The sequence below is a fragment of the Aotus nancymaae genome, unplaced genomic scaffold (genome assembly GCF_030222135.1).
Source record: "Aotus nancymaae isolate 86718 unplaced genomic scaffold, 86718_ANA_hifiasm-v0.15.2.pri h1tg000028l, whole genome shotgun sequence".
Lineage (NCBI taxonomy): Eukaryota > Metazoa > Chordata > Mammalia > Primates > Aotidae > Aotus > Aotus nancymaae.
The window spans coordinates 10,457,312-10,483,997 of NW_026988441.1; the positions used below are offsets into that span (position 1 = coordinate 10,457,312).

The window sequence follows — 26,686 nt, forward strand, 5'->3', positions numbered from 1 at the left end:
ACAAGTAAGTGAAAAAACTGAGCCGATGGTAAGAGAATTGGACTTTCCTATCGACAGTGCCCCTCCCTCTAATCTGCCTGGCACCAAGACTGTGGAAAATTTTCCCCTGGGTCACAGTTTCTACATTGGAAAAAGTGAATCAAGATGGACAACCAGCCTCACTATCTTGGGTTCCCCTGACAAGAGACTTGTCTTTGAGTCAACCCACAGGAAGCATCAGTAGTAATCAAAGAGAAAAATGTCCCTGAGGACAGCCAGAGATGAAGCAGGGAGGTGGGAATACTGTCCCAAGTCATGGAAACTCTGCAACTCAGCCAAAGGAGACACCAATCAGAGTGAGTTCAAGATATTTCTCTGGCTTAATATTTGTATTGCCTTTTTGTGGGTTCTTAGTATATTAGAACGAATGGCACATTAAACAAAACACTGTCAAGAGCCCTTAGGTACCTTGCGGAATAATGGAGGGAAAGGAGTCAAACACTTTACTCCCTTCTCTCCTCCCCACCAATCCCTAAATATACATAACTTAGACACTAAGGACTAAAACTTCATTCCTCCTTCCCTCCCCTCTCACAGAAACGGAAGGGGGACACGGAAGTGCTGAGGAGGAGAAGGGTGTGGTCCCTCACTAGGGCTCCACCCCCAGGCCTGTGGCCCGGGACCTAGTCAGGACAGGTATTCCTGCCTTTGCGCCCAAATGTTGCATTTCCCAGGACCACCCTGGCCCACCACGCCCCCATCCAGTGCCTATAAAACCCCTGAAACCCTAGCAGGCAGAGACACAAGCTGCTGGACGGTGAGAGAAGTGCACTGGTGGACACACAAACGGCTGGATGTTGAGAGGCCGTGAAGGGGAGTGGGTCGGCAGAAGAGCACACTGAAGAGACCGGCAGGCCGGCAGGCCATCAACAGGTGGAACAATGCAGAGTTTGGCCTGGGTAGTCGGAGGAGAACGCAGGCCACTGAGTAGCTGACTGCAGGGGAAAACCATCTCCTTTCTGGCTCCCCTATCTGCTGAGAGCTACTTCCATCTAATAAAACCTTGCATTCATTCTCCAAGCCCATGTGTGATCCGATTCTTCCGGTACACCCAAGCAAGAAACTCTGGGATACAGAAAAGCCCTCTGTGCTTGTGGTAAGGCAGGGGGTCTAATTGAGCTAACACAAGCTGCTTACAGATGGCTAAACTAAAAGAGCACCTTGTAACACATGCCTACTGGGGCTTCAGGAGCTGTAAACATTAACCCCTAGACACTGCCATCAGGTTGGAGTCCTACAACCTGCCCGTGTGCATGCTCCCCCTAGAGGTTGGAGCAGCTGGGCACCAAAGAAGCAAGCCACAACCCCATCACATGCCCTGCGAGGGGAACAAGGGAACTCTTCCTGTTTCATCACAATTTACTTTCTGCACTAACATGATTATTCAGCTGTCTTCGTTAGCAGGCCTTTAATCCAGGAGATTCCTGCCCAAGCAAACTGTTTAATTGTTCATCACGGGAACTTCCACAGCGACCCATCAAATTTTCAATCTCTTCCAAAGAAAGTATCAACAGATTGCACCTTAAAATTCTTTGCTTCAAAAATCCTTGCTATATCCACGAATCCTGGACTGTAGTATCATGATCATTACACAATCCTAATAGAATGCCTTGCATTGAAAGACCCGCCTTAAACATCCAATTCTCAATCAGTTCCAACCTTGCCTTGACACTTTGCTCTGTGAAGGTGCCAACGCTCTGTCGAGGTGCCAACGAGGTGCCAATGCTCTGTTCTCCGTTACTGCAATCAATAAATTCTGTGTTTTGTCTTATCAACAGGTTGAGTTGATGATATTTGGGGAGCCGGCATTTGACACAAGTTTGAAATCCAGTGTTCCTGAACGTTCGGAGTCCATCGGAGCTCAGCCTAAGTCACTTTTATGCTTTCCATTTTTAGCCTACCCTTTGCTTCTGCTAAAAATGTTGGTTTCTAACTTATTTTCATAATACAAGCTGCACTTTTCTTTTTTATATGGCCTCACTTCTAAAATTTTGTAATTATTTTTTCATGAGCTTTTAAAAATGAATAAAACACAAAGGAATCTGACAGTAGTAGCGCCAGAGAAGTGGCTCAAACCAAACTCAGCTGGTGGGAAATGTTGCCCTTGGAGCATTATGGGAACTGTAGTCCATGAGCGAGAGAACTCTGAGACGCTTCCGCTTAGGAATTCTGGGAAGTGGAGTCCACGAACTATGTGTATTTGGAGGCACTTCCGCTCCAGGAAGGCGAGGTCGGTTCTGAGATTGCTCTGTGGGAGGTGAGTCAGCCCCGGGTCTCCAAGACTTCCCTGAGCCCTCTTTGCCTGGGCGTAGGGCCAGCGATGAACCGGTCCTTGGCTTGGGCCAGAGAAGCTGCGGCCAGCAGTAGAGGACGGGGTTGGGAGGCGGTAGGAGTTTGCGTCCCCTCGGCGGAACCTCCTGCGTTGGGGGCGGGCTCGCGTCGTGCTTCGAGATTGAGGGTCTCCAGCCCTCGCTGCTGCCCCAGCCCTCCTCACACACATACCAGCCAGCCCTGCCTGCTCCTCGCAGTAAAATATTGGGCAAGTTACTTAATCTCTCCTTGTCTCAGTTTCCCCTTGCTTGTAAAGGGTTAGTGTGTTCCCAGTGATGTTTTTGTGAGAATTAAGTGAGATTTTATAGAAATAAGCTTAAAAACAGTGCATAGGAAAATGTTGGATGCCACCTTTAATTCTGTTATAATACTAAAAAAGACGTCTGTTGTTTGGAAACTCCTCTGTGCCTGGGATGGGGTCGGAGATCCAGTTACGGACCCGCTGTCCTTTCTCTAATCCTTGCCTGATGTGGGCCGTTCCGGGATTCGTGGACTTTTTCTAGCCTCTTGTTTAGGAGACAGGAGATTAGTTTCAGCCGGAGCCTGGGGAATGTACTCTGTGTTTTATCGCAGAGAAGCGGTCGTCATTACAGATTTGCAGAATTCCAGAGATGTCCTGAGGTCCTAATAACTCTTCAGTATTATGTGGTTATTACCAGTAATCCCGTGTGGTTAACCTAAGTGCAGCACCATTTCTTAGAGAGTCTTAGGTTTTTATTAGTCATTGCTTTCATGCGTATGGGAAAAGAGAGTTTCTTGAAGCTCCTCCAGCTTAGTAACATTTGCAAGTAATTACATCTATTGAGGGAAAAAATCTGTGGCAGTTTAACATTACCAACAGAACTAATTATATGTTAGACAGCCAGTCACAGTTACAGACTTTTCTGAGGGTAATGGTAACTCACAGGACAGAGCAATTATCTTTGAGTTCTGGGTTTCTTAAAAGATTCATTTTCTAGAAAGCATACTCAACAAGGGTAGTTTTGTGAAGCATAATAGCACTTGCTTGTCAGAAGCTGCAGGAAAGAGAGAATACAGGCATTATTATTGTCCTCATTTACAAGTGACTGAATTAAGGCACAGAGAGATTAATAACTCGCTAAGGTTTATACTGCTGATCAGTAGAAAATAAGTAGAAATGCCAGAATTTGAAGCCAGGCATTTTGGCTCTGTTACATTACCCTGCCTGTCTGTGTCTCGTTTCCTTAGACACCAAGGTTCAGAAGGAGCACACAGGGAGCTGCATTTGATTTAGGTCTGTTAATATGAAATGTTCATGAACAAAAGCAGCTGGTTGAGAGGGCCCAGTGGTAGCTGGGATCCAGCTCCTGTTCTCACTAAGCTGTGTGCAACTGTGTCTGCCTGGAGAAAGGGGGACCTTTCTCCAAACTGTCACATCAAGTGCCATGTTGATTAATGGCATCCCTAACCTATCTCGTGATGCCTTTCCCTCCCTCAGGTTTGCTCCCCCGGAACTCTGCCTTTTCCCACAAGGAAGAGGGGAAAATGACCAAGTTCCAGGTAAGTTTGGCTTGCCTTTCTGTTTCTTAAAATGACATTAAGAATTTAATGTCTCGTCTCACAAAGATTGGATACATTTTTCCCGCTTAGGAAGAGTAAAAGGGAACCAAAGGCACTTGAAAGATTGTTATATGCCAGGCTCTTGCCTTTTATTTCCAAATAATAGTATAAAAATTAACATATATATATACATATATGTTTAGAGACATAGTCTCTCTCTGTTTCTCAGGCTGGAGTGCAGTGACATACTGCAGCCTGGGCCTCCTGGGCTCAAGAGATCCTCCCACCTTAGCCTCTTGAGTAGCTGGGACCACAGGCATGCACCGCCACAACTGGCTAATTATTTTTACTAGAGACAGAGTGTTCCTGTGTTGCCCAGACTGGTCTTGAACTGCTGGGCTCAAGCAATCCTCCTACCTTGGCCTTACAGATATGTTCTTTAAACGGAAAACAACTCTCACATTACAAATGTGTTTACAAATCATTTTCCACATTCCTTTTCACTTGTATTCACAAATGTATATAATCATACTTTGGTACAATTTTGAATTTTTTTAATTTAATTTTGTATCACTTAGGCTTTAAGTGATCTTGTCATTTTTTCATAGTTTACGTGATTTTATTTTTCCTCATTCTCCATATTTACATAGTCTATGAACTTTGCCATTTTAAGGACATTGATGATAGCAGTTTTTCCCCAAATAACTTCTCTTCCCAAATAAGAATTCTGAGAACTCTTTTTTTTGTTTGTCAAGTTTAGACTCATTTTCTCATACACAGCACCTCATTTTATGGAGAAAATAAAGTTTAGCTTGGTGCTATTGCATCTGATACTAAACTCAGAGAAAAATTTTAGTTTCCAACAAGAGCTAGATTTCTTTAAGTAAAACCTTGTATAATAGTTAAGTATCTGTTTTATTCATTAACATGTTTTTATATTTTAAAGAAGTACATATTTAGTTTAAAAGCCTTATAGCACTAAGAGATTCACCACGAATTTGCTCCATGGAATGGCTTTTTGAGGATGTAGATGGCCTTACCTGTATTTTAAATATAAGAGACAGGTGTGAACCTTCAGACCTTTAATGAAGAGCATTCTGCCCAGCTGACGTTAACGCTTCCAGTGCCTAAGCCATATGTTTCAGGTGTTCCATTTGGGTGATGAAGAGACTCAGGATCAGGTGCAGAGGCTCACCTGTCATCCCAGCACTTTGGGGCTGGGGTGGGTGTATCATTGGAGGTCAGGAGTTTGAGACTAGCCTGGCTAACATGGTGAAACCCTGTGTCTACTAAAAATACAAACATTAGCTGGATGTGGTGGCACATGCCTATAATCCCAGCTACTCGTGTAGGTGAGGCAGGAAAATCGCTTGAACCTGGGAAGCGGAAGTTGCAGTGAGCCAAGATTGTACCACTGCAGTGCAGCCTGGGCGACAGAGTGAGACTGTCTCAAAGGAAAAAAAAAAAGACTATTTAGGGACCTGAGGCTATGCTACATGTGTATATGTCCCTGGCATGTCCTGGTGAATGAAGGGCTCCAAAAATAACATTGTTCTTCTCCAGATTCCCTTTCTCAGTGCATGGCTCTTCGCCAGATGTGTCATCAAGTTATTTACTACACAGATGTTCAGAACTCCAGCCAAAACAAATGCAGGGATGAGCAGTGTCTTCAGATTTAAAAATGTCCATTTCCATACAGAAAAACACCGTATGCAAACTTTATGAGCCAAATAGGAAAGAGGTGCGGGGGTAGGAGTTTATATATTCTAGAAAAAGACTTAATATTCTTAACAGTAATATTACCGATACTCAAAAGATTCCAGTAGGATTAAGCAAAGGGAATATGTGAAGAGAATAATATCAGAAGATCGTCTTTTAAAAAAGTTTAAATAAATGGACTTTTTTTTAAAAGAGTTGTTTGTATCACTCACCAAATCAAGATTTTTTAAAAATAATATAACGTCTAGTTTTGGCCAGAGTATGGAGAATTGGGAATTCTTATAATCTCTTACAGGAAGAACTAATTGAGAAAATTACCGTTATCGGTGATGAGATGTAGGCTCACTGTAACCTCCATCCCCCAGGTTCAAGCGATTCTCCCGTCTCAGCCCCCGAGTAGCTGGGATTACAGATGTGTGCCACCATGCCTGACTATTTTTGTGTTTTTAGTAGAGACAGGATTTCACCGTGTTGGTCAGTCTGGTCTCAAACTCCTGACCTCAGGTGATCCGCCCACCTCAACTTGTCAAAGTGCTAGGATTACAGGAGTGAGCTACCGTGCCCGGCTGGAACTTATCTTAAAGAAATAATCGTATGAGCTGGCAGATATCTGTGTAAAAATGTTTTTGGTGGCATTGTCTGTCATTTTAAAAGTGAAAATGATCGAGCATGCATTATTTAGAATGGTTAAAGGTATTGTAGATGATGTTTATGAACTATTATCCAGCCATGAATGGGATGAAATAGGTGATGGTGATGATAAGAGTAATGAGTGACATTTATTGAGTACTTACTGTATGTCACACATTGTCCTAAGTTCTTTATACGTATTCACTCATTTAATCCCTTTGAGGACCCTATGATATAGGTCCTCTTATATAGATGTACAAATTGAGGTATTGAGTCAGGTGACCTGACCAATGCCACAAAACTAATAATAGATAGAGCCTTGGAATGTGAACTAAGGCAGTCAGACTCCAGAGCCTGCACTCTTAACCTTGCCCCTAAATGCTGCTGCAATTGACTGATACAGCGTGTACCTCAGAAGCCAGAGAGTGCGCTACATACTTGTCTCAGCTTTTTGAAGGCCTGTTAGATTGACAGAATAGTGGCACTATCCATGTGAGAAGATAGGTACTATCAAACACTGTTGGGAAGAAATTAATGCAGAATTTCTTATAAAATTTGGTGCTGTCAGTCTAATTGTAAAATGTGTGTATGCCATGATTTAACGATGACAGTTCTAGGGATTAAGTATATAAAGGGCACCATGTTACATGTGTAAGATGTTTTCCTTTTTCTTCCTAGCATTTTTGGTGTGATTGTGGAAGGGGAAGAATAGTAACTTTACAGAAAGAGTTGCTTAGGCACCAGTGGCCATAGGGTATGAGATTGAGGTTACATGTGCTTGATGTTCTAGGAGGCAGTGACATTCAAGGATGTGGCTGTGGCCTTCACTGAGGAGGAGCTGGGGCTGCTGGACTCTGCCCAGAGGAAGCTGTACCGAGACGTGATGCTGGAGAACTTCAGGAACCTGGTTTCAGTGGGTGAGGACAGGCGCCCTCTGTAATTCAGCAGGGTTTCTCAACCTCCATGCTGTTGATGTTTTGGGCCAAATAATTCTGTATTGTGTCAGGCTGTCCTGTGCGTTTTGGGATGTTTAGTAGCATCCATGTCTCTCTCCCCTTGTTCAAGGCTTTGGGACTTTTCAGAGACTAGAGTTTTTCTGTCTCCTTAGAGCATAGAGACAAGATATTTCTGGCCTTTGTTCCAAGGCAAATGATTGTCTTTTAGAAATGAACTATAAATGAACAGCTGAGCTTGGCTTCTCCCGATTCCTTATGTCATTTATCTTTTTTAAACTTGTGGGTCATGATCCACTGGTGGGTCATGAAATTAGTAAATTGCATCAGCATTTTTGTAATAAAATAGAGTAACACTATCAGAGCTCCTTAGCCAGAATGGTGCACAGTGTGGTAATAACTACAGCTGCTTGCAATAAGGGATGTGATGAAAACAGACATTGGTTAAAAACAGGTCCTTTAATCTTTTATTTCAATAGTTTACATAGGGTAATGTATTTCCAATGATAGTAAATGTATTTCTTATAATGTGTCATGATGAAAGATGTTTCCTAAACGTTGCATGGAGGGGCAGGGCAGAGCCTTACATTGTATGATTGGATCCGGAGTTTTTCAGTACTCTTTGTCTTTAACATTTTCACTTAAATACCGTCTTCTTATAGGACGTCAGTCCTTCAAACCAGATATGATATCCCAGTTGGAGAGGGAAGAAAAACTTTGGATGAAGGAGTTTCAGACCCAAAGAGGTAGGCATTCAAGTGAGAACCATGCAGCTGGAATCGTAGATAACAGCTGTTATTTTTCCGTTAATCAGGATAATTTCTTCTCCACTCAGCTATCAGACTTTTTTTTTTTTAAAACATCTGTCATGGCTAGGCACTGTGGCTCAAGCCTGTAATCCCAGCACTTTGGGTGGCTGTGGTGGGCAGATCACTTGAGGTCAGGAGTTCAAGACCAGCCTAGGCAACATAGCAAAACCCTATCTCTACAAAGTATAAAAAAATTAGCTAGGTGTGGTGGGTGTGCCTGTAGTCCCAGCTGCTCAGGAGGCTGAGATGGGAGGATTGCTTGAACCAGAGGCAGGGGTTGCAGTGAGCCGAGATCCACCACTGCACTGCAACCTGAGTGACAGATCGACACTGTCTCAGAAAAAAAACAGAATGAAAACGTTTATCACATCACGTCACTCCTCTGCTTCAGTCCCTCGACTGGCTTCCCATTTCACTGTGTAAAATCCAGTGTATTTACGGGGCATGTAAGGCTATATAATGTTTGCCTGTTTACCTAGCTTTACCATTCTGTTTTTCTTGTCATTTCCCCCTGCCTTTGTCTCTGCCACCCTCACTTGTTCCTCAAATATGACTCCTGCGTCACAGCCTTTTACTTTTTTTTCTCTGGCTGGAATGCTGTATTTTCTTAAACCTCTGTCCTCTTTCTTTCTTACTTATTTGTTTTCTGAGATAGAGTCTCACTCTGTTGCCCAGGCTGAAGTGCAGTGGCACTGTCTCTGCTCACGGCAACCTCCACCTCCCAGGCTGAAGCGATCCTCCCACCTCAGTCTTCCAAGTAGCTGGAACTACAGGCGTGTGCCACCACACCCGGCTAATTTTTGTATTCTTTGTACAGATGGGGTTTCCTCATGTTGCCCAGGTTGCTCTTGAACTCCTGGATTTGGGCAATCTGCCCACCTCAGCCTCCCCAAAATGCTGGGATTATAGAAGTGAACCACTGCACCCAGCCCCTCTTCCTTACTTCATTCATGTCTCTGCTGAGAAGTCATTTCATGAGAGGCCTTCTTAAAAATATCATCTTCCCTTCACTTTCCATGTCCTTAATTTGCCTGAATTTGTGTGTAGGCGCTACAGCACCAAGGCTTAATCACGTATATTTATTTTTAATTGTGGTAAAATATACATAACATAAACTTTAACATTTTAACTATTTTTGAATATATAGTGGCATTAAGTACATTCACATTGTTGTCCAGCCGTTACCAGGATTCATCTCCAAAACTTTTTCATTGTTCATACCAAAACTCTGTACCCATTAAACGGTGACTCCACATTTGACCCCTCCCTCCAGTACCAATTAACCATTATTCTTCTTTATGACTCTGAATTTGACTATTCCAGGTACTCCATTTAAGTGGAATTGTAAATTTGCCATCTTGTGTCTGGCTTATTTCACTTAGCCTCATATCTTTGAGGTTCATCTATGCTGTAGCATGTGTTAGAATTTTCGTTTTTTTTATGGCTGAATAATATTCCATTGCAGTACAGTTGACCCTTGAACACTGTTTTCCACAACAGGTGCACCATTTTACACTCCCACCAGCAGTGCACAAGAGTTCTAATTTCTCCACATCCTCACCAGCATTTGTTGTTTTCTGTTTTTTAATAATATCTATCTGAATGGGTTTGAAGTGGTATCTCGTTGTGGTTTTGATTTGCTTTTCTCTAATGATTAGTGATGCTGATCACCTTGTCATATGCTTATTGGCCATTTGTATTAATATATCTTCTTCAGAGAAATATTCAAGTTCATTGCCCATTTTCGAATCAGGTTTTTTTGTTGTTGAGTTTTAGAAGTTCTCTATATATTTTGTATGTTAGTTCCTTATTAGATGTATGACTTGTAAATCTTTTCTTCATTTCTGTGTGTTACCCTTTTTACCCTGTAGGTATAGTATCTTTTGATATAAAAAGTTTTTAGTTTTCATGAGGTCTAGTTTGCCTGTTTTTTCTTTTATTGCCTGTGATTTTGTTGTCACATCCAAAAAACTACAAAATCCAGTGTTGCCGGGCACGGTGGCTCACGCCTGTAATCCCAGCACTTTGGGAGGCCGGGGTGGGTGGATCACGAGGTCAAGAGATCGAGACCATCCTGGTCAACGTGGTGAAACCCCATCTCTACTAAAAATAAAAAAAATTAGCTGGGCATGGTGGTGCGTGCCTGTAATCCCAGCTACTCAGGAGGCTGAGGCAGGAGAATTGCCTGAACCCAGGAGGCGGAGGTTGCAGTGAGCCAAGATCGCGCCATTGCACTCCAGCCTGGATAACAAGAGCGAAACTCCGTCTCAAAAAAAAAAAAAAAAAAAAAAATCCAGTGTTGTGAAGCTTTCGCCATGTGGTTTCTTCTAGGAGTTGTGCAGTTTTCACTCTTACGTTTAGGTCTTTGATGCATTTTGAGTTGATCTTTGTTTAAGGTAAGGGTTGACCTTCATTCTTTTACATGTGGATATCCTGTTTTCCCAGCCCCATTTGTTCAAAAGACTATCCTTTCCTTATTGAATGATCTTGGCAGCATTATTAAAAATGATTTGGCCCTATATGCAAGAGTTTATTTCTGGGCTCTCTAGTCTGTTCCATTGGTCTATATGTCTTTATAACAGTTTTGGTTGATGGAGCTTTATAATAAGTTTTTAAATCAGAAAGGTAAAAATTCCTCCATATTTTTTTGTCTTTTCAAGATTGTTTTGGCTATTTGTGGTCTCCTGTAATCATCTGAGTTTTAGGATGAGTTTTCTATTTCTGCAAAAAAGAAATTGGGGTTTTAATAGGGATTACATTAAATCTATAGATTGCTTTGGGTGATACTGGTAACAATATTAAATCTTCCAATCCATGAATATCAATTTCCATTTATTTATATCATTTTTAATTTCTCTCAACAGTGTTATATAGTTTTCAGTATAAAAGTTTGGTGCTTGATTAAGCTGATTTTTAAATATTTTCTTTCTGATGCTATCGTACATATATTTGTTTTCTTACTCTTTTCTAAATAATTTGTTCATACGTAGAAACAATTGATTTTTGTGTGTTGACTTTATATCCTGCTACCTTGCTGAATTGGTTTATTAGTATTAACAGTTTTTTGTGTAATCTTTAGGGGTTCTACGTACATCTTTTATGAACAGAAATAATTTTACATCTTCCTTTCTAGTTTAGATGCTTTTTCTTTATTTTTCTTGCATAATAGCTCTGGCTAGAACTATCAGTAGTACTGTGTTGAATAGAAGTGGTAAAAGTGGGCATCCTTGTGTTGTTCTGATACTAGAGGAAAAGCTTTCATTTTTCACCATTGAATATGATGTTTGCTGTGGGTTTTTAATGTATGGCTTTTATTATGTTAAGTTACATTTTTTTCTACTCCTGGTTTAAGTGTTTTTATCATGAAAAGAGTTTTAATTTTGTAAAATGCTTTTTCTACATCAATTGAGATGATTATGTGTTTTTTTTCTTCATTCTGTTGGTGTGGCATGTTACATTGATTGGTTTTCATATGTTACGCCATCCTTGCATTCCAGAACTAAATCTCATTTGGTCATGGTGTAATCCTTTTAAAATGCCTCGAACTCTCTTTACTAGGATTTTGTTGCGGATGTTTATATCATTGTTCGTAAGGGACGTTAGTCTGTAGTTTCCTTTTCTTATAGTATCTTTGTCTAGCTTTGGTATTGGGGGAATCCTGGCCTTATAGAATGAACTAGGAAGTATTCCCCCGCTTCAGTTTTTTGGAAGAGCAAAATGGATTGTTGCTAATTCTTCTTCAAATGTCTGATAGAAATCACTAGTGAAAATCCAGGGCTTTTCTTTGCTAGGAGGTTTTTGATTACCGATTCAATATCCTTCACAGTTATAGGTCTATTCATATATTCAGTTTCTTCCTGATTCAGTGTTAGGTTGTGGGTTTCTGGGAATTTGTTCATTTCATCTAAGTTATCTAATTTGTTGGCATACAATTGTTCGTGATACTGTCTTATCCTTTTGTTTCTATAATGTCAGTAGTAATGCACCCACTTTGATTTCTGATTTTAGTAACAGTCTTTATTTTTCTTAGTCAGTCTAGCTAAATGTCAAATTTATTGATCTTTTCAAGGAACCAACTCTTCTTTATTGTCTCTATTCTCTATTCTTAATTTTGTTTATTTCTGCTCTTCATAAGATTAGATTCCTTTCTTCTGTTAAGCAGTGGGTTTAATTTGGTTTTGTTTTTTGGTTTTGTAATTTGGTTTTGTTTTTTGGGAGCCATTAGGGAGCCTCCCTGTCAGTAGAGATGCTCACAGTTTCTTCAGCCATTCCAAGCTGGGGCCCTAGGAGTCCTGGGGGTGGCTGGGCATGTCAGGCATGCTGCCATCATTTCAGACAGGCATTGGATAATTAATTGTAGGGTGTGGCCTGGTTGATCATGATTACATACTTGGTGTAGGGGCTGAGTGGAGGCAGAATTATAGGATGGCCCACAATGGTGAAGGACAAAACCAGCACCAGCTCCTTGGCCCAGGCATTCGTGAGGAAGACAGCAAGTCTTGCAGCCATCTTGGTCTCAGCAGTGGCAATGGCTTGTTATTTTTTTCAGTTCCTTAAAGTATAAGGTTATGATGTTGATTTGAGACCTTTCTTCCTTTTCATTTTAAGCATTTATAGCTATAAATTTCCCCCTTAGCACTGTTTATATTGTGGGTTTGTTTTCATTTATCCCAAGATATTTTCTAATTTCCCCTGTGATTTCTTCTTTGATCTATTGGTTGTTTGTGTGTTATTTAATTTTCACATACTTATTGAATTTTCAGGTTTTCTTCTGCTATTCATTGCTAGTTCCATTCCATTTTGATCAGCAGAGTTACTTTGTGTGCTTTTAATCTTTTTATATTTATTAAGGCTTTTTTGTGGTTTAACATTTGGTGTATCCTAGAGAATGTTCTATATGTACTTCAGAAGGAGTGTTCTGTATAATCATAGTGTCTCTCTCTCTATATATACTCATATATATGTTATGTTAGGTCCATATACTTCAAAAATGTATTAGACATAGAAAATTGCTTAATTTTAAAATTGCTTATGTCCTTTGTTGAGATACCATATAATCCACCAAACTGAGAGAGATTTGTGATAAAAATGACTTAGTAGGGTACCGTTTGTAATCCTACCATTCAGTTCAGTTTTAACATTCTTTTTACATCTTTTTCTGTTAATGAAAATTGACAGCTTAAATAGATGATTTCTGTGCCTCTGCCCCCCCCCAAAATACACGTAATTTGGATGACCTATTTGTTTTCCTTTCTATGATTTTAAACTTTTTATTTTGAAAACTTAAAAAACACAGAAAACTACATAATGCCACAAACTCTGTATATCCATACTGTCTTAGCAGTTTTCAGCTTTCTGCTGTTCCTCTTTTATCTATTCCCTTTTGTTTTTGCTGGAGAATGTGATATCACCCATGGATTTATCAGTGTCCATCTACAACAGTAACTTCTTATTGTCACTTAATATCCGTTCTATAATCAGTATGGGTTCATATGTATTTATTTTATACTTTGTGTTATAATCCAATATTGCATCATTTATTTTGTTACCAAGTTGTTTCTACTTTGACCACTTGGAGCTTTTTCAGGTTGGCTCCTGTGATTGAAATCACCAGTGATTTCTAGAAATGCAAATTAAAACAATAGTGAGATATCATCTTACACCAGTCAGAATGGCTATTAAAATCTGTCACAGATCTCAGGAGATCTCAGGTAAGGAACCCAAGATGGATTAAATAGCACCTTTATTCAATAGGATGTCCTTTCCTCAGTGTATGTTTTTATCAACTTTGTCAAAGATCAGTTGTCTGTAGGTATGTGACTTATTTCTGGTTCTCTTTTCTGTTCCATTGATCTATGTATCTATTTTTATACCGGTATCATGCTGTTTTGGTTACTATAGCCTTGTAGTGTAATTTGAAATCAGTTAATGTAATGCCTCCAGCTTTGTTATTTGCTTAGGATTGCTTTATCTACTCAGACTCTTTTTTGGTTCCATATGAATTTTAGAATTGTTTTTTCTCATTCTGTGAAAAATGATGTTAGTATTTTGATAGCCATTGCATTGAATTTATAGATTGCTTTGGGCAGTATGGTCATTTTTAACAACATTGATTCTGTTGATCTGTGAGCATGGGATGTTCTTCCATTTTTTAAATGTCATCTACAACTTCTTTCATTAGTGTTTCATATTTTTCCTTGGTTAGATCTTGTACCTCCTTGTTTAAATACATACCTAGATATTTAATTTTTTTTTGTAGATATTATAAATTGGATTGTATTCTTTGTTTTTTAGCCTGATTATTATTGTATAGAAATGCTACTGACTTTTGTATATTGATTTTTTTTTAATTCTGAAACTTTACTGAAGTCATTTATCAAATCTAGGGTTCTTTTGGAGGAGTCTTTAGGGTTTTGTAGGTGTCAGACCAGATTGTCAGAAAACAGAGATATTATATGACTTACTCTTTTCCAATTTAGATTCATTTTATGTCCTTCTCTTGCCTGATTACTTTGGCCAGGACTTCCAGTGCTATGTGGAATAGGAGTGGTGAAAGTGGGCAATCCTTGTTTTATTCCATTTCTTAGAATGCTTTCAGCTTTTCCCCAATCAGTATGATGTTCCTATGAGTTGTCATATATGGCTTTTATTATTTTGAAGTATGTTTCTTCTGTGCCTAGTTCGTCAAAGGTTTTTATCATGAGAGGATGCTGAATTTTGTCAAATGCGTTTTCTGTATCTGTTGAGATGATCGTGTGGTTTTTAATTTTAATTCTGTTTGTAGGTTGAATCACATTTATTGGTTTGTGTATGTTGAACCATCCTTGCATCCCTGGAATTATCTTTCTGATGTGCTATTAGATTTCGTTTGTTGGTTTGGGTTTTTGTTTATTTATTTTTGTTTTTTGAGGATGTTTGCATCTATGTTCATCAGGGATATTGCTCTGTAATTTTCTTTTTTGTGGTTGTGTCTTTGTCTGGCTGTGGTATCAGGGTGATACTGGCTTTGTAGAATGAGTTAGGGAGGATTCCTTCCTCTTAGATTTTTTGGAAGAGTTTCAGTAGAATTGGTACCAGTTCTTTGTACCTTTTGTGGAATTCCACTGTACATTTGTCTGGTCCTGGTGGTTTCTGTTCTTGGGAGGTTTTCCATTGCTGATTCAATATCACTGCTTATTACTGGTCTGTTCAGAATTTCTATTTCTTTTTGGTTCAATCTTGAGAGGTTGTATGTTTCCAGGAATTAGTTCATTTTCTCTAGAATTTCTAGTTTTCAAGTGCATGTCTGATCATGTTTTGTATTTCTATGATATTAGTTGTAATGTCTCCTTATTAATATCTGATTATGTATATTTGGATCTTCTCTTTTCTTGGTTAGTCTTACTGACAGTCTTTCATTTTTTCTTTTTTTTTTTTCCTGAAACAGTGTCTTGCTCTGACACCAGGCTGGAGTGCAGTGGCACAATCTCGGCTCACTGCAACTTCTGCCTCCTGGTTCAAGTGATTCTTCCACCTCAGCCTCCCCAATAGCTGGGACTACAAGCACGCACCACCATGCCCAGTTTGTATTTTTGTAATAGAGATGGGGTTTCACCATGTTGGTCAGGATGGTCTCTGTCTCTTGACCTCATGATCCACCCCCATCGGCCTCCGAAAGTGCTGGGATTGCAGGTGTGAACCACCACACCTGGCCCAATTTTTTCTTTTCAAAGATAAAAATAAGCTTTTCATTTCACTGATCCTTTGCATGGTTCATTGGTTCTCTATTTTTATTTAGTCCTGCTCTGATCTTTGTTATATCTTTCTTCTGCTAACTTTTGGTTTGGATCGTTCTTATTTTTCTAGTTCCTGGAGGTGAGACATAAGATTGTTAATTTTTTACCTTTTTTTTTTTTTTCAATGTAGGCATTTAATGCTATAAACTTTCCTCTTAGCACTGGTTTTGCTTTTTCCCAGAGGTTTTGGTATATTGTATTTTTATTTTCATTCATTTCAAGAAAATTAAAATTTGTCTCAATTTTGTCATTAACCCAAAGGTTGTTTAGGATCATGTTTAACTTTCATGTATTTGTATAGTTTCTAGAGTTCTTCTTGGAATTGATTTTTAGTTTTTTTTCTACTATGGTCTGTGAAGATATTTGGTATGATTTTGGTTTTTAAAAATGTATTGAGACTTGTTTTGTGACCTAACATATGGTCTATGTTGTAGAATGCTCCATGCACTAATCAGAAGAGTGTGTATTCTGCTGTTGGGTAGAATGTTCTGTAAATGTCTGTTAGCTCCATTTGACCTAAAATCTAATTTAGGTCCAGTGTTTCTTTGTTGATTTTTCATCTCAGTGTATCTAGTGCTGTTTGTGGGGTGTTGAGGTCCCCCACTGTTATTGTATTGCTGTGTATTTTTTTAGGTCTAATAATATTTGTTTTATGAATTTGGGTGCCCTGCTGTTTGGTATGTGTATATATTTAGGATTGTTATATCTTATTTGTTTATTGATCCCTTTATCATTATGTAATGACCGTCTTTGTCTTTTTTTTACTGCTGTTGATTTAAAGTATTTTTTTTATCTGATATAAAAATAGCTACTCCTGCTCATTTCTGGTTTCTATTTGCATGGAATATCTTTTTCTATCTCTTTACCTTCAGTCTGTGTCTTTATCAATAAGATGAGTTTCTTGTATGCAGCATATGGTTAGTTCATGTTTTGTCATCCATTCTGCCAATCTGTATCTTTTAAGTAGAGCATTTAATCCATTTATGTTCAAGATTAATACTGATATGCGAGGTTTTATTTCTGTCATAATGTTAATTATTATGTACTTGCTTTGTAGATATTTTTCTTTTTTTCTTTGAGTGTTTGTGATTTTGTGGAATTCTGTTATGTTGCCATTTGATCTTCTTCCTTTGTGTAATTATTTTATAAGGCCTGTGAGTTTTATACTTTTGTGTCTTTTATGATGGCAAGTATCAACCTTTAGTTTTCATGGTTAGAACTCGAGCATTTCCTGTAGAGCTAGTCTAGTGAGGACAAACTTCCTCAGTGTTTTTATTTGGGGGAGGCTTATTTTTCCCTTCATTTATGGAGCTTATTCTACTAGATATAAAATTTGTGGCTGACAGTTTTTGTTTTGTTTTTTGAAGCAACTTGAAAATAGAATCCCAATCTCTTCTGGTTTGTAAGGTTTCTCCAAGTTGAATTGTCCGTGGGGCTCCCTTTATGGGTGACTAGACACTTTTGCTAATTTTAGGATTTTATCCTTCATATAGACCTTAGTCTGATGATTGCATGTTGTGACGAGTTCCATCTTGCAATATATTTTCCTGGAGTTTGTTCGATCTCTTTTATCTGGATGTCTAAAGTTCCTGCTAGATTAAGGAAGTTTTCCTCAAATATTTCCTAACTAGGTTTCCAAACTTTTTACTTTTTCTTCTCCCTCAGATATACCTATGATTCAATTCATAGGTTTGGTTGTTTTATGTTGTTCCATACTTCTTAAAAGCTTTGTTTTTTTTTTCTTTATTCTTTTTTCTTCACTTTCATCTGACTAGATTAATTCAAAAACCTGTCTTCAAGTACTGAAATTCTTTCTTTTGCTTATCTAGTCTATTGTAAAAGCTTTCAACTGTGTTTTGTAATTTCTTCAATGAATTTTTCATTTCCAGAAGTTTTTGTTTGGCTTTTTAAAGATAGCTATCACTTTGTCTTTGGTAAATTTCTCATTCTATCCTGAATTGATTTTCTGATTTCTTTGTATTACTTTTCAAATTTCTTTTGTATCTCATTAACTTCCATAAAATCAGTATTTTAAATTATTTATGTGGCTTATTTTTTCCTTTATGATCTGTATTTCTTTTATGTTGGTTTTTTCCTGTCTTACTGTACTGACTAGAACTTTCAGTAATGTTGAATAAAAGTGCTGAGTGTAGATATAGTTGCCTTGTTCCTGATTTTCTGAGGGAAATCTTTAGGTCTAATTTTGGAATATTAAATCAGCCTTGCAGTCTTGAGATAACCACTACTTTGTCTTGATTTATTATACTTTTTATACATTGTTAGATTTGATTCAGTAACATTTTTGTTAAGAATTTTGTAAATATGTTCATTAGGAATATTAATCTGTAGTTGCCTTTTCTTGGAATGTCTTTATCTTATCTTGATGTCAGAATAATGCTGGCTTCCTAAAATGTGTTGAGAAGTATTCACTCCTGGCCAGGCGTAGTGGCTCACGCCTGTAATCCAAGCACTTTGGAGGCCAAGGCGGGTGGATCACCTGAAGTCGGGAGTTCAAGACCAGCCTGACCAACATGGTGAAACCCCGTCTTAAAAAAAAAAAAAGAAGTATTCACTCCTTTTCATTTTTCTGGAAGAGTTTGTCTAGCATTGGTATTATTTATTCCTTAAATGTTTGGTAAAATTCGATGAAGCCCTATAAGCCTGAAGTTTTGTTTGTGGAAACGTTTATAAGTATGAATTCTATTTCTTTGGTAGATAAGGGCTATTCAGATTATCTGTATGTTCTCAAGTAAACTTAGTTTGTGTCTTTCAATAAATTTGTCCATTTCATCTGCATTGTTGCATTTATTGCCATAAAGTTTATAAGGTCCTTTTTTTTTTTAATAATATATACAGGATCTATAGTGATGCCACTTCTGATTCCTGATATTTGTAATTTGTGTCTTTTTTCTGTTTTTATCATGCATGCTACAGTTTATTAATTTTATTGTTCTTTTCAAGCACCTGGCTATTTATTTCTGTTTTCTATTTATGCTTACTTTGTATTTAATTTGTTCTTGTGCTTTTAGTTCCTTTGACACATTTCTGCTATATAAATTTCACTCTAAGTAGAAATTTTGATATGTTGGTTTCTTCATTCAATTTATATAAAGTCTCTTTTGAATTATTTTTGATCCACAGTTTACTTAGAAGTATGTTATTTATTCTCTGAATATTTGAAGATTTTGCAGAGATGGTTCTGTTCATAATATCTAATCAGTTGTGGTTAGACTATCCTTTGTATGACTTGACTCCTTTTGCATCTGTTAGAACTTGTTTTGTGGCCTAGAATATGGTCTGTCTCGGAGTATGTTTTATGTGCACCTGAAAAGAACATTTTCTGCTTTTATTGGATAGAGTCCTATAAAGGCCAAGTAGTCAACTTGGTTGTTAATGTTACTTCAAGCCTGTGTCTTATTACCTACTTGTTTTTTGTTGTGTTTTGCTTGATTTTTAACAGCATTTGTTTGTTTGTTTGTTTTCTGGCTGCTGCTGCTGCACCTAAGACCGTTTTTTGTTTCTTCAGCTTTTGAGCGTTCTGGAAAACCTGAATTCACAGAACCTTCTTGGTCAGAAGCCATGGTCAGTGGGCTGTTTGATAATTGAGAGGGGAAAAGTGACTTCAATCCCCAGTTCCCTGAATGTCTTCCCAGAGTCATCATAATAGGTCTCATGGAGGTTTTTGAGCATCTTTTTCCTCTGGTTGATGCCCATCAGCAGATAGCATTTGTGGTCTTTGTCCTTTTGATGTTTCTGCGTGTGTTTTTCATAACTCTGATCTTGACCAGGTGCAGTGGCTCCTCATTGCTATAATCCCAGCACTTTGGGAGGCTGAGTTGGGAGGATTGCTTGAACCTAGGAGGTGGAGGTTACAGTAAGCCAAGGTTGTGCCACAGTACTTCAGCCTGGGCAACAGAGCAAAACGCCATGTCAAAAACAAACAAACAAACAAAACTATGGACCTTAATGTTCAAGTCAATAATTCCAGCCTCTGGGGAGCTGGTGTCCTTAGGGATTGCCACGTCCTTTTGTATCAACTATCAATAGACTTGATTTTTGGCTTCTCCTGGTTGGCCATTTCCAAAGACAAGTGTCTTTTCACAACGTCATCAACCTTCTTAATTCTGGGAAAGTTCTGGTAGTCTTTGAGCAGCATATGGGGACAGGTCATCATCTTGGCTGAGCTGGATTGGTTTCTGAATGGCATATCCGTGGGCGGCCTGGAGGAAGAGACTTGGAGGCTACCAGCACCACTGATTGGAAGGAAGTCTGGTGCTTCCTCCTCTTGGCTTCTCAAAAACTGGAGCTTGGGTTTCAGTGGAACTTAGCACCCTCCACTCAGCCCTTGGCATGGTGACTTCTGACCCACGAGGGTCCAGGTGAGCTGCTGCTTTCACAGTGTGGGGTTACACAAGCACCACCATGCATCTTCCCACTTCCTCTACTAGGTTTTGGAAAGGGGTATTGAAATCTGCAGCTATAAATACAGATTTGTCTATCAGTTATTTTGAGCACATTTCTAGATGTGAATGTTGTACAATGAGAGCCTGTAATTGAAGCATATATTTAGCCTGATTTATGTAGTTGCTACTTATGATTCAGTTGCTGTAGCCAAAGAAGAGGAGACTTTTAATTTATCATTCTTATAGGCAAGAAAGTCAATTTTTCATTTCTAAGTACTTACTGAGATCTTATTTTGTTGCTCTGCCGCCTGGCTGGTTTCTACCTCCTGTCCTGTTCTTAGATCTGTAGTTCTGTGTTTCCACAGGCAAATGAAACCCAAGAAAATCCATGATGGTAAAGATAAGCTGAAAATTTCCATTATGAACTAAAGCCTGATATTGAAGGACTATGTGTAAAAATTGGACACATCTGGACAAAGCATTCACTTTGGAGTTACATATACTGGAGAAGACACACAGGCAGCAAGACACATACTGAGAAAAGACCCAAAAATACCTTAAGCACTCACCCGGGGCTGATCTCAAATTTTCTATCTTAAATATGGCTTTTAAAAAAATTTAGTGTTCTCTTGGTTGCAGCTGCTTTTTAGAGCTCCTATAAATTTATTCAGCCAGTATGGAGTTGTTTCTTAACGTTTCCACAGGGAAAACAGGAGCTTAGATCTTCATAATTCTCTACTTTGATCATGTCAGTCTCTTGGTCCTTTATTCCTTATTCTCTCTATCCTTTCAGGAGACAGGAATCAAAATGAGATGGCGACTCTTCACAAAGCAGAATTAAGGTGCTTTTCACTGGGAGAGTTTTCATGCTGGCAAATCAAGAGACATGTTGCAAGCAAATTAGCCAGAAGTCAAGACTCCGTGATAAATATTGAAGTACAGAGCTCTCAGTTCCCCAAGCACCATGATTCCCACTGTCAAGTGGGAGCGGGAGAATCTATTCAAGCTTCTGTGGATGACAGCTGTCTAGTGAATCTCATAGGAGATCATTCCAGTATCATTGAAAATCAAGAATTTCCAACTGAGAAAGTTCAGAGTTCGTGGAGTAAAGTATATCTGAATCAGACACAGAATTATCAGAGAAGTTGTAAGCAGACCCAGATGAAAAACAAATTATGTATATTTGCTCCATGTGTTGACATTCTTGGTTGTATTTCACGCCATCATGATAATATATTGCACAAAAGAGATAAAGCTCATAGCAATAGTGATGGTGGTAAAGACACCCTAAAGGTGTCACCTCTTACCCAGCGTAGTATTCACACAGGACAGAAAACCTACCAGGGTAATGAATGTGAAGAAGCCTTCGATGATGGCGCCAGTCTTGAACTTCATAAGCAGGTGCACTTGGGAAGGAAGTCTCCAGCATGTAGTACACATGAGAAGGACACCAGTTACAGCTCAGGTATTCCTGTTCAACAAAGTGTTCATACTGGAAAAAAACGCTACTGGTGTCATGAATGTGGTAAAGGTTTCAGTCAGAGCTCAAATCTGCAAACTCATCAGAGAGTCCACACAGGGGAGAAACCCTATACATGCCACGAATGTGGTAAGAGCTTTAATCAGAGCTCACATCTTTATGCTCATTTGCCTATTCACACAGGAGAGAAGCCCTACAGATGTGACAGTTGTGGGAAGGGCTTCAGTCGTAGCACAGATCTTAACATTCATTGCAGAGTTCACACTGGAGAGAAACCTTATAAATGTGAGGTGTGTGGGAAGGGCTTCACTCAGAGATCACATCTTCAAGCCCATGAAAGAATTCACACTGGAGAGAAGCCATATAAATGTGGAGATTGTGGTAAACGCTTTAGTTGTAGCTCAAATCTTCATACCCATCAGAGAGTCCACACTGAAGAAAAACCATACAAATGTGATGAGTGTGGTAAGTGCTTTAGTTTGAGCTTTAATCTTCATAGTCATCAACGAGTCCACACAGGAGAAAAACCATATAAATGTGAAGAGTGTGGTAAGGGTTTTAGTTCAGCCTCAAGTTTCCAGAGCCATCAGAGGGTCCATACAGGAGAGAAACCATTTCGATGCAACGTGTGTGGTAAAGGCTTCAGTCAGAGTTCATATTTTCAAGCACATCAGAGAGTCCACACTGGAGAAAAACCATACAAATGTGAAGTGTGTGGAAAGCGCTTCAATTGGAGCTTGAATCTTCACAATCATCAGAGAGTCCACACAGGAGAGAAACCGTACAAATGCGAAGAGTGTGGTAAGGGTTTCAGTCAGGCCTCAAATCTTCAAGCCCATCAGAGCGTCCACACTGGGGAAAAACCTTTCAAGTGTGATGCATGTCAGAAGCGATTCAGTCAGGCCTCACACCTTCAAGCCCATCAGAGAGTCCACACCGGAGAGAAACCATATAAATGTGACACATGTGGTAAGGCCTTCAGCCAGAGGTCAAATCTTCAAGTCCATCAGATAATTCACACTGGAGAGAAACCATTTAAATGTGAGGAATGTGGGAAAGAGTTCAGTTGGAGTGCTGGTCTCAGTGCTCATCAGAGGGTCCACACAGGAGAGAAACCCTATACATGTCAGCAGTGTGGGAAGGGTTTCAGTCAGGCCTCACATTTTCACACACACCAGAGAGTCCACACTGGAGAGAGGCCTTACATATGTGATGTCTGTTGTAAGGGCTTCAGTCAGAGGTCACATCTTGTTTACCATCAGAGAGTCCACACTGGAGGGAATCTGTAGAAATTTGAGGTGTGGTTCACCCTCCAGTTAGACTTCACGGCTTTGTCTCCATTGGGAAGTCCATGCTGACGACTGTGGAAAGTTCCTTTAAAACTAGAAGGTTCAAAGAATCTTGACAGGAAATAAGTCTCTCAAATGCTGTGTTTCAGACTTGGTTAGGACATGATTCTTTACAAACGTCGTATTTCACAGAGAGAAAACTCTCTGTTCTATAAATATGATCAGTGTTTATATCAGAGTTGCCAAGTGTCTCAGTTCTCAAGATGTAACACAGCAGAAAAGTATTGTCAGTGTCTGCCCAGGAGAGAGGCCTTACTTTAAAAAAAAGTATGATTGAGGCCGGGTGCGATGGCTCATGCCTGTAATCCCAGCACTTTGGGAAACTGAGGCAGGCGGATCACGAGGTCAAGAGACGGAGACCATCCTGGCCAACATGGTGAAATCCTGTCTCTACTAAAATACAAAAGTTAACTGGGTGTGGTGGCGCACGCCTGTAGTTCCAGCTACTCAGGATGCTGAAGAAGGAGAATTGCTTGAACCCAGGAGGCAGAGGTTGCAGTGAGCCAAGATTGCGCCACTGCACTCCAGCCTGGCGCCTGGTGACAGAGCGAGACTCTGTCTCAAAAAAAAAAAAAAAAAAAAAAAACTATGATTGACAGAAAAAATTGATGTCAACTAAAATGTAACCTCTGTATAGGGAGGTGTTTTTCACCACTGTATCTCTACTATGTAGAATTGTGCTTGGCTTATAATAGGGCCTGGCAATTACTGAAGAAAGTGAAGAAAATACCTATAATTAGGACAAATATTTGAAAATTCTAGTCTGTTTTCTACCCTAAATTCATATTAATTTATATTCAAAAGGAATTTTGCAAGTAGCCTTAATAACGTTAGTTTCAGGAAATACTAAAGTACAGAAAAGTATATAATATTACCATCCATACTAATGCAAATTTGGACAAAGGACATGAATGGCTCCCATCCTTCAGCCTTAGTTCTTTGTACAGTGTATCATCAGTTGTGTAGTATAATTTTTAGCGTCATTAGTTTATAGACTGAACAATACTTTTTTAAATCTAATGTGACACTGCAATTTACATGATTAGGATTTTTGAGCACTAATTCATTAAGGTTGAGCTTTACTGTAACTGAAAGTGTTAAAAGTAGTTACTGATGACAAAAAGTTTCTTAATAAACTTGAATTATTAATAATTTGTTTCATTATTTCCATTCAGGGTCAGATCAATTTCTATGTGTAGTCCTTATTCCTTCTAGACTTCTAGAAGGAGCTTTGGCAGATTTCAAGCACATTAATTTGTCACATCCCCTTAAAAGGGGGTAGCAGGGCAAGAAACCTGTTGAGTTTTTATTGAAATTTTATCTATTGTTTATTTTGTTAAATAGAGCCTTGCTGTGTTGCTCAGGCCAGTCTCAAACCCCTGGCCACAAGCATTTCTCCAATCTTGGCTTCCCAAAGTGTTGAGGTTACAGATGTGAACCCCTGTGCCCAGCCTTGAAAGTGTATTCAATGTAATGATTTAGATGGATTACCATTTACACAGCATTCTATGCTTAGCACCTCTTAGTGTGAGTGGACAATAAATACTCTTTGACCTGGCAGCCCTAGCACTAGACATTTCACTTAGGAGATTGTGACAGAAGTGAGAAAGATTGTACACAAGGATATTTATCCTGAATTCAAAAAGGAAAATGTCAGTAAAATATTTGAGTAAGTCTTGATATATCCTTATAATATACAGCCATTAAGATGATCAGAGATCTGTAATAACTAGAGAAAACATTATTCATGAGAAAACTAGGTTGGAACCTTCCTGGGATGATCCAATTAATAGAAGTCTGTCTACCTAATGATGTGATTATATGCATAGAAATAATGGAGGGATATTAATATGCTAACAGTTGTTTACTCTGGCATGGAAGGTGGGATATTTAACTTTTCAAAAAATTACAGTGACATCAATTTTATCAAAGCAGTAAAACTGAAATAAAGTTATGCGTAAATGGAAATCCCTTATAGCTAAATCTAACTTGTTTGCTTTATCTAATTATATGACATGTAATCCTGTGTTACAGTTACGTAACTGGCTTAAGTCCAGCCGCTTGCCTCTCAAAGGCTGAAAACATGAGAAACAAAATGTAGTGAAAGGAAGGCAGTTTTGCTAATCGAATGCTAGCAATTGGGAAGTGACCAGGCTCGTGCCTTAAAATACCATTTCACCTTTTTGTGAGGGAGTTTAAGAAGGAAAACTTGGTGTGGGAAATACGTGGGAGCAGTGCAGCCAGATGCAGGTCTTGCATGTCTTGTTCTGATGGTTATCTTGAGTAATTGTCTGTCTGGAGGTCCAGGTTGCATCATCTTGACTTTGGCCCAGGAATGGTGGATGAACTGTTCATAACTGCCCCTAAGTGGGAGGACTGTGCAGCTGATTTGTTTAGTTTCTATGTCAGGTTTGCTTTAAAATTAGATCCTGGAATTTCTAAGCAAGCAAATTAGACAAGTGAGCACTGTGCATGAAATACCTGATGGGAAAGAGAGAGATGAAGAGTTTTAAGGTATAAGGCCATGTTCTGGGATTGGAAGGAAGGGGAAAAAAGTTTTAAAATGCATTTCAAAGCTGGAATACTCAGTTACAATTCCCCACTTTCGAACTTCATCCTTTTTAAAAAAATTATTACACTTTAAGTTCTGGGATATATGTGCAGAATGTGCAGGTTTGTTACATAGGTATACATGTGCCATGGTGGTTTCCTGCACCCATTAACCTGTCATCTACGTTAGGTATTTCTCCTAACGCTATCCCTCCCCTAGCTCCCCACCCCCTGACAGACCCCAGTGTGTGATGTTCCCCTCCCTATGCCCATGTGTTCTCATTGTTCAACTCCCACTTATGAGTGAAAACATGCAGTGTTTGGTTTTCTGTTCCTGCGTTAGTTTACTGAGAATGATGGTTTCCAGCTTCATTCATGTCCTTGCAAAGGACATGAACTCATTCTTTTTTATGGCTGCATAGTATTCTATGGTGTTTATGTGCCATATTTTCTTTATCCAGTCTATCATTGATGGGCTTTTGGGTTGGTTCCAAGTATTTCCTATTGTGGATAGTGCTGCAATAAACATACGTGTGCATGTGTCTTTATAGTGGAATGATTTATAATCCTTTGGGTATATTCCCAGTAATGGGATTGCTGGGTCAAATGGTATTTCTGCTTCTAGATTCTTGAGGAATCACCACACTGTCTTCCACAATGGTTGAACTAATTTACACTCCCACCAACAGTGTAAAAGCGTTCCTAATTCTCCACATCCTCTCCAGCATCTGTTGTTTCCTGACTTTTTAACGATCACCATTCTAACTGCTGTGAGATAGTATCTCATTGTGGTTTTGATTTGCATTTATCTAATGACCAGTGATGATGAGCTTTTTTTCATGTTTGTTAGTCACATAAATGTCTTCTTTTGAGAAGTGTCTGTTCATATCCTTTGCCCACTTTTTGATGGGGTTTTTTCTTGCAAATTTAAGTTCCTTGTAGATTCTGGATATTAGTTGTCAGATGGATAGATTGCAAAAATTTTCTCCCATTCTGTAGGTTGCCTGTTCACTCTAATGATAGTTTCTTTTACTGTGCAGAAGCTCTTTAGTTTAATTAGATCCCATTTGTCAATTTTGGCTTTTGTTGCCATTGCTTTTGATGTTTTAGTCGTGAAGTCTTTGCCC

General features: G+C 39.0%; 1 protein-coding gene and 1 pseudogene across 1 annotated transcript; one reads left to right on the top strand and one right to left on the bottom strand.

The window, feature by feature from the left end:
• The first annotated feature begins 1,833 nt into the window (after positions 1-1,833).
• ZNF235 (zinc finger protein 235) lies at positions 1,834-24,973 on the top strand. Its single transcript, XM_012446582.2, has 5 exons — positions 1,834-2,296; positions 3,830-3,891; positions 7,031-7,157; positions 7,856-7,939; positions 20,974-24,973. The coding sequence occupies exons 2-5, from the start codon at positions 3,877-3,879 to the stop codon at positions 22,947-22,949; spliced, it is 2,202 nt and encodes a 733-aa protein (XP_012302005.2). The 5' UTR covers positions 1,834-2,296; positions 3,830-3,876; the 3' UTR covers positions 22,950-24,973.
• Positions 12,253-12,990, bottom strand: LOC110567824 (NADH dehydrogenase [ubiquinone] 1 alpha subcomplex subunit 3-like; annotated as a pseudogene).
• Positions 24,974-26,686: the final 1,713 nt, after the last annotated feature.

Bases quoted from the DNA above. Each gene is read 5' to 3' on its own strand.
- ZNF235 (XM_012446582.2), top strand. The intron at 7,158-7,855 runs GTGAGGACAGGC...GTCTTCTTATAG, and splicing joins CAGGAACCTGGTTTCAGTGG to GACGTCAGTCCTTCAAACCA. The intron at 7,940-20,973 runs GTAGGCATTCAA...CTATCCTTTCAG, and splicing joins GGAGTTTCAGACCCAAAGAG to GAGACAGGAATCAAAATGAG.